This window comes from Rhagoletis zephyria, unplaced genomic scaffold (genome assembly GCF_001687245.7).
Source record: "Rhagoletis zephyria isolate East Lansing unplaced genomic scaffold, Rhagoletis_zephyria_1.1 Rzeph_scaffold_00131, whole genome shotgun sequence".
Classification (NCBI taxonomy): domain Eukaryota; kingdom Metazoa; phylum Arthropoda; class Insecta; order Diptera; family Tephritidae; genus Rhagoletis; species Rhagoletis zephyria.
In genome coordinates this window covers 439,642-447,967 of record NW_016157215.1, presented here as the reverse complement: position 1 = coordinate 447,967, position 8,326 = coordinate 439,642, and the positions used below count along the sequence as shown (strand labels likewise).

At 38.8% G+C, this 8,326-nt stretch overlaps 1 protein-coding gene across 1 annotated transcript in view; it reads left to right on the top strand.

The window, feature by feature from the left end:
• Positions 1-8,326, top strand: part of l(3)80Fg (dnaJ homolog subfamily C member 16 l(3)80Fg) — a gene marked incomplete at its 5' end in the record, with an annotated part of 406,562 nt that overhangs the window by 26,627 nt on the left and 371,609 nt on the right. Inside the window, one exon of the mRNA XM_017637441.1 lies at positions 6,705-6,851. Coding sequence (XP_017492930.1) covers positions 6,705-6,851 — 147 coding nt within the window. The remainder of the gene's footprint in view (positions 1-6,704; positions 6,852-8,326) is intronic.

Sequence of the window (8,326 nt, the reverse complement as noted above, 5' to 3'; positions counted from 1 at the left end):
TTCCACGCCTATGGGATGTGCCACGCCCCCTTTTACAAACTCGTTTATATATACGTGCCTATAAGCTTCTAGCATTGACATGTCTGCATACCAAGATTCAGGTTCGTGAGACTTATGGTTCCGAAGTTATATCTTATAAAAAATTTCACGCCTATGGGATGTGCCACGCCCCCTTTTACAAGCTCGATTATACACACCCTCCTATAAACACCTACCGTTGATGTGTCCGTATACAAATTTCAAGTTCGAGCGACTTATGGTTCCGAAGTAATAGCTGATAAAAAATTCCACGCCAATGGGATGTGTCACGCCCCCTTTTACAAACTCGTTTAAACATACCCTCCTATAAGCACCTATCATTGATATGTCTGCATACCAAATTTCAAGTTCGTGAGACTTATGGTCTGGAAGTTATGGCTGATTAAATATTTCACGCCTATGGGAGGTGCCACGCCTCCTTGTCGGATCCCAATTTTTTTCACCGTATTATAGGCCCAGGTGTGTGAAGTGTGACTTATGGTTCCGAAGTTATAGCTGATAAAAAACTCAACGCCTATGGGATGTGCCACGTCCCCTTTTACAAACTCGTTTATACATACCCTCCTATTAGCACCTCCCATATGTCTACCATGATATGTCTGCATACCAAATTTCAAGTTCGTGTGACTTATGGTTCCGAAGTTATAGGTGATAAAAAATTCCACGCCTATGGGATGTGCCACGCCCCCTTTTACAAACTCGTTTATATATACGTGCCTATAAGCTTCTAGCATTGACATGTCTGCATACCAAGATTCAGGTTCGTGAGACTTATGGTTCCGAAGTTATATCTTATAAAAAATTTCACGCCTATGGGATGTGCCACGCCCCCTTTTACAAGCTCGATTATACACACCCTCCTATAAACACCTACCGTTGATGTGTCCGTATACAAATTTCAAGTTCGAGCGACTTATGGTTCCGAAGTAATAGCTGATAAAAAATTCCACGCCAATGGGATGTGTCACGCCCCCTTTTACAAACTCGTTTAAACATACCCTCCTATAAGCACCTATCATTGATATGTCTGCATACCAAATTTCAAGTTCGTGAGACTTATGGTCTGGAAGTTATGGCTGATTAAATATTTCACGCCTATGGGAGGTGCCACGCCTCCTTGTCGGATCCCAATTTTTTTCACCGTATTATAGGCCCAGGTGTGTGAAGTGTGACTTATGGTTCCGAAGTTATAGCTGATAAAAAACTCAACGCCTATGGGATGTGCCACGTCCCCTTTTACAAACTCGTTTATACATACCCTCCTATTAGCACCTCCCATATGTCTACCATGATATGTCTGCATACCAAATTTCAAGTTCGTGTGACTTATGATTCCGAAGTCATAGCTGATGAAAAATTGCGCGCCTATGGGATGTGCGACGCCCCCTTTTACAAACATGTTTATATATACCCTCGTACAAGCACCTACCATAGATAAGTCTGCATAGCAAATTTCAAGTTCGTGTGATTTTGGTTCCGTAGTTATAGCTGATGAAAAATTCCACGCCTATGGGATCTACCACGTCCCCTTTTACAAACTCGTTTATATATACCATCCTATAAGCAACTACCATTGACATGTTTGAATACCAGATTTCAAGTTCGTGGGACTTATGGTTCCGTAGATATAGCTGATAAAAATTTCCACGCCTATGGAATGTGCCACGCCCCCTTTTACAAACTCGTTTATATATACCATCCTATAAGCAACTACCATTGACATGTTTGAATACCAGATTTCAAGTTCGTGGGACTTATGGTTCCGTAGATATAGCTGATAAAAATTTCCACGCCTATGGAATGTGCCACGCCCCCTTTTACAAACTTAGTTATATATACCCTCGTATAAGCACCTACCATGGATATGTCTGCATACCAGATTTCAGGTTGGTGTGACTTATGGTTCCGAAGTTATAGGTGATAAAAAATTCCACTCCTATGGGATGTGCCACGCCCCCTTTTACAAACTTAGTTATATATACCCTCGTATAAGCACCTACCATGGATATGTCTGCATACCAGATTTCAGGTTGGTGTGACTTATGGTTCCGAAGTTATAGCTGATAAAAAATTGCACGTCTATGGGTTGTGCCACGTCCCCTTTCACAAACTCGTTTATATATACCCTCCTATAAGCACCTACCATTGATATGTCTGCTTACCAAATTTCAAGTTTGTGTGACTAATGGCTCCGAGGTTACAGCTGATAAAAAATTCCACGTCTATGGGATGTGCCACGCCCCCTTTTACAAACTCGATTATATATACCCGTCTATAAGCATCTACCATTGACATGTCTGCATACCAACCCCTCTATTCTAACAGAGTTACAAAACTTAGCTCATCACTGTTGTGATTTCAAGTGCGCCGAGAAATGTGTCACAAAAAATTCGATTTTGAGTGCTAGAAAAATACACAAAAATTTAAAAAATTGGATTGAAGCGGCAAGCTTTGAGGCGCGTTAGAAATCACAGCTGTGGTGAGCTAAAGTTTGTGACTTTGTTAGAATACGGCTGCAAGTTTTAAGTTCATGTGACTTATGGTCTGGAAGTTATGGCTGATTAAAAATTTCGCGCCTATGGGAGGTGCCACGCGCCCTTGTCGGATCCAAATTTTGTTCACCCTATTATAGGCCCAGGTGTAATAGCAATACTCTGCACTTTTAATATACTTACTTCACACTCCCGCTTTTGTTGCTCCTGCGGTGGGCCACTTGGTGGGGGCCTTGTTGTTTATTTGCTCCCGCGGTGGGCCACTGGTGGGGACCTTGTTGTTGGTGTTAGTACCGCTGGAGCGTTGGCAGTGTTGCTACTGCTGCTCTTTTGCTGGAGCACTCGCTGATCTCACCGTGGTAGTTGCAATGGCGCTTGTGGTCTTGCCACGATCCTGCGAAAGAGACTGAGGTAATGATTTAGCATACATTTTTATTTATTTTTGCTCAGCGCCCTGCTAATCAGGGACTTTCACCGCACTTGCACTGCCCTGCTAATCAGGACTTTCTCTGCACTTGCACTGCCCTGCTAATCAGGGACTTTCACTTGCAAGCTGATTTTTTGCGTTTATCGCGCACAGCCCTGCTAATCAGGGACTTTCACTTGCAAGCTGCTTTCTTGCGTTTTTCTATCACTGCCCTGCTAATCAGGGACCTTCACTTGCAAGCTGATTTTTTGCGTTTATCGCTCACTGCCCTGCTACTCAGGGACTTTCACCGCACTTGCACTGCCCTGCTACTCAGGACTTTCACTTGCAAGCGGTTTGTTTGCGGTTTGCGCTTGTTGCCCTGCTTTTTCGGGTCTTTTACCGCACTTTCACTGCCCTGCTAATCAGGGATTTGCACTTTTTACGAACTTATTTCGCCTTATCGCTTGTTGCCCTGCTTTTTCGGGTCTTTTACCGCACTTTCACTGCCCTGCTAATCAGGGATTTGCACTTTTTACGAACTTATTTCGCCTTATCGCTTGTTGCCCTGCTTTTTCGGGTCTTTTACCGCACTTTCACTGCCCTGCTAATCGGGGACTTGCACTTTTAAGCGATTTTTTGGCGTTTGTGCTGGTTGCCTTACTTTTTAGGGTCCTTTGCGGCACTTTCAAATCAGGGACTTGCACTTTTTTTCGTATTTTTCTTGTTGCCCTGGTTTTCAGGGGCTTTTCTTCACACTTACAATGCCCTGCTAATCAGGGACTTTCAGTTTTCAAGCACTTATTTGGCGTTTGCGCTTTTTATTTCCACCAATATATGTATATATATATGGATATGTATATATATACATATATAAGTAACGTTGGCCGTTGCAGTAGAGTAGCGGGATTTTACCGCTCATCTTAACTCATCTAGTAGTTCCGCTACTCAGCGTATATGTGGTCCGGACCACGTTTGGACCACGCTTTTTCGAGCGCCTTCTTTACACCAATTTTGTATTATAGGGAATTTTCACGAGGTGCTTTTACAGGCAACTTTCAGTTCAATGCAGCAATTGCCTAGTGTAACAAAGGCCTTTCCACTGGTTGCTTGTGAAGGTTATCTCATGTAAATTCCCTATTATTTTCACTCACCTCGAGTTATTCTCCGAGTGCACCCTTTTGACAATAGTCACTCAGAAGGGGATTTACCTCGTTCGTAATTTTGGCTGCTCCTCCTAGATTACTTTCCGTGGTTTTTCCTTTGAATTTTTTCACTTTTCCTTATTTTTTTTTGCAATGTGGCGTAGCTGGAACAAGTTGTATTTATTTGGTTTGCAACCCTACAAGAATTGTGTGATGGAAACTAACATATTCTCATTTATATTACTAACACATTTGCAAAGTTTGTGTTGGTTAAAAAGAGACCACTAAATAAGGCCATAAGTTGATTGAGATCTCCATCACCGGGGATTATCACATGATCAATCACATGACTATCACTGTTCTTGTAGGGAAATGGCCGGCTACGTGAAATGTCACATGCAGCTTCTTTCATGCGGGTTCATTCACAATAATGTGTCCTAATAAAACTTTACCAATGGGTCATGACGACAGTGGTTAATTTTTGGTTAAGTATATTTTAGTTGAGATAATTATAAAAAATTAGTACTTTAAAAAATCGCAAAATTACTGAACGAAACAAGATTATCTTAAAGCAACCGGCTCGAAGGAGCATGTTCGAGCGGGGCAATTTAGGGGCCGAAAATCCTCGTGATTCCGGCAACGGGGATCAATGGGGGAGCCGGTTCTTTAAGACAATCTTTTACTTACTCTTCACGAATGGCCCAGCCTCCAAAGGTATTGAGAGATCGGGTTTTTGTATAATATACAAAATTTATGTTTATTGATAAATAAATGTACAGAAAGGAGTTGACTCACCTGAGGTGTAGCTGGCTGTCGATCACAAAAAAGAAGAGACTATACTGAATTGCCGCATTTATAGGCTCCACAGAAGGTGGAATCTGACAACGGGACCGACTAACAGGCCTCGTGCCAAAAGGGAGACAACGTAACGAATCCTGTCAGCGAGTGATTAGCAGCGAAATTTCTCGGTGAGGTTTGTATGCTAAACAAGCTGCAGGCGTAAACACACTCCCTCCTTCTCTACCCGAGAGCCAGGGTCAGACCTCCTGAAGTCCAGACGTTCTCACAATATGATGTTGCACCGCTCCACCTCGCCGCATCTGAACGCTACCGCCGACACGATTCGCCCGTCACTAAAATGCGAGCCAAGAGGGAACATGGCCGCAACCACGTCCAACAGCGCATTCGAGAGCTCTTTAATGAAGCGGTGTTAACTCACGAGGGGCTATATGAGCTGCTGCACTTCTCACCGGTTCAGGTGGGCCGCCATGTTGAGGACATGAGCCCCACCGTTATCGACTTTTAAATTTTTTATAATCCTTTTAATTGTAAATTTATTTTAATTGCATGCGGCTGGCAACACCATTGTTTTTCAATTGTGAACTAATGATCAGTTTTGCCTTGTAATTGTAAGTGGTATCACGGGGTGACCCGTGTCTGCAATCAAATAATAATAGTCAGTTGCATTCCAACCATCGCCGCCGTCGAATTGCAAACCTGGTTAAATTAATATTATTATAATTAATAATATAATTAATTCAACAAATTTTATTGAGCTTGAGGCCGCTTTTAACGAAAAGTTATTGCGGAAAAGCAACAATAATTTGGAAAAATTGGTAGAAGTGACAACTATTTCGGAAATCACGACATTTCCTCATCAGACTTCTTTCTGTGGGATTCGATCCAACGACCCCAACCGACTCCGCCAGTTGCCTACGCATCATGCTAAGTTCGCCTTGTAAATTCTTGTTGCTTTTTCCACTTTTTCATTTGTGAAGCCAACTACAATCAAGCGCAGCTATTCCAGTGCTATTTAAACTTGATCATGTGGTTGTTTGTTTTGTTGGTTTTAATTAACAATTCCATTTTTAGAATGTTTAACTTTTAGGTGTGCTCGTCCGTAAGTTATTTGTTTTTGTTATTTTATGGCCTTATAACAATTATATTCAACAAATTTTATTGAGCAAAATAACAAAATCAAATAATATAATTAATATTATAAATTAATATTAATATTGTTAGCGTGTTTGTTAAATTAATATTATGTGCATACATTTAAGAAGCAATTGGTTACGTCCCAACCATTTCCGTCCTAACAGTTTCCGTTGCCTTTGTCAATTTACTCTCAACCTCCGCTAACGAAGTTTCACTTAAAATCCTTATCCCCTGTTTGGTAAGTACATAGTTTTAAGCCGATCTGAACCATTATAAACAATTGTCGTTTGTTTGTCAAGGTCAATGCCCATACGAATTTGATGGATTTCAATTTAGAGATTTTTGAGATAAAAATTACTAAATAACATGTGGGGGGCTACATCCCTTACAAAAGGTGACCATATAATCCGCTTTTACTTCAAGTATATTCTTATATATCATGTTAGAGCATTCTAGCTTTATAAGTTTTGAAAATATTGCACTTTTAAGGTTTTTTTTTCAAAATTCCCATTATATGAGGAGTGAGCGTATTTGTAGACTAACTAAGTTCACTTAAGCACTATTTATTAATATAAGCTTTTGAATGAAATGCTCCCACTGTGCGGCGTAAAAAAAATTTCGCTAGAAATTATTTAGTGTACACTTCTGTTTTGACCATTTAAATATTTACTAAACATTATTTTTTAGGCATTTATTTTGCGGCGGTTAATGCAGCGTATGAACCTCTTTTAGTAAAAAAGTCGGGCGTGAGTGATATACCTAGTGTGATACTAGTACTCGATGGACATAGTTACGTATATCGAGAAAATATTTATACATTGGCCAAAATTAAAGGTAAGCAATCTTTCGATTCACCAGTTACAATTTAAAGAAGTTTAAAGTTATGATAAATCGATTGAGGTTAAATGATTACCCTTATTTTTGATTGGAGGTAATGACCTAAACGATTTTGGCTGAGTCCAATAAAGCACTCCGATCGTATCTTGTCCGTGCCAACCATTAGCGCACACAAGGGGTGCGTTTTGGGGTTAAAACCCCCTAAAGCTATAACCTCAAATACAAACTGTATCTTAAGCCTAGAATCCAGCGCTCAAGAAAAATCACAAGTAATATTTTTTGTTATTTATGTTGCTTGAAAAATTACTTTCCTTTTGCTGCATATTTTCTTGAAGAAATAAATATACGAGCATTTTTTTCTTGAGAGCTGCAAACTGATTTAAGAAGTTTTGATAGAAGAATACTTGTGCGCCATTTTATAGAAATTGTTCGTTTTTCTTGAGAGCTCTTAAAAGTTTAACTGCGAATGTAAACATTGTCATAAAAATATGCAATGCATGCCTAAAAGATTTCACCACTGATATGCACTTAACAAGGATTCGGAGAATTAATTTGCTAACTTCTAGTTCGTTCCACCAAAATGAGCTACATAATAAAAAAAAACAAGTTCAGTTAATTTTTTCGGTATTTGAAATACATATGTATGTATTAAAAAAATTAGGCAACCGTGAAAAACCAGAAATCTAGGAAAATGAACATAAAAGTGTAAATATTTCATGGAATTAATTAATTTATTTTTATTAAAATTATTTTTTTATATTTTTTTTTATTACTTTTGAATGTTGAGCGCATCTTGAGTTTATAGAACTTTTTATTAAACAAGTAATTTTTAAGCAAAAACACAACTGACTTCAATTCTCATATACACATTTTGTTGTACCGTTAATTTCTTCATGATCCAATGATCGGATCTAAACCAAATTACGGGACGACCCTTGAGGCCTTTTCGACAAAAAAATAATTATTGAAAACGGTTCACGTGGTCCGAAAGAAAGAAATAATATTCCTCTCCCTTTTTTTGAAGTCGGTAGAAAATGTTCGACTTCTTCGTTAATTTTATGTAAATAATTTATGAAACTTTAAAAAGTTTATTTATTTATTACATACATAAAACTTCCATACATGTATTTTAAAGAGCGTATTATTTGTAGCGAATTTTCTGTATTTTCTGGTGATATATCTTCAGAAGTATAAAACCAGTCTTAAGTTTTATAAAAGTGTGTCAAAAATCGGTTTTCACAGCCTTTTTTACGTCATTTGTAGGTTCAAAATCCATCGAGATTAAAACCGTAGCTGATCCTTTTTCGAGATATTCACATTTTTATATCTTACTTTTTAAACGCAATAATCCTTGTTTTTACTAATACTTATCATTTTAACAATGCAGGAATCCTATAAAAATTTGATACAAAGGTCTAATTGTACCTTTGAAAAAGTTATAGCATATTTTTGTCATTACGCATTTTTGGTGT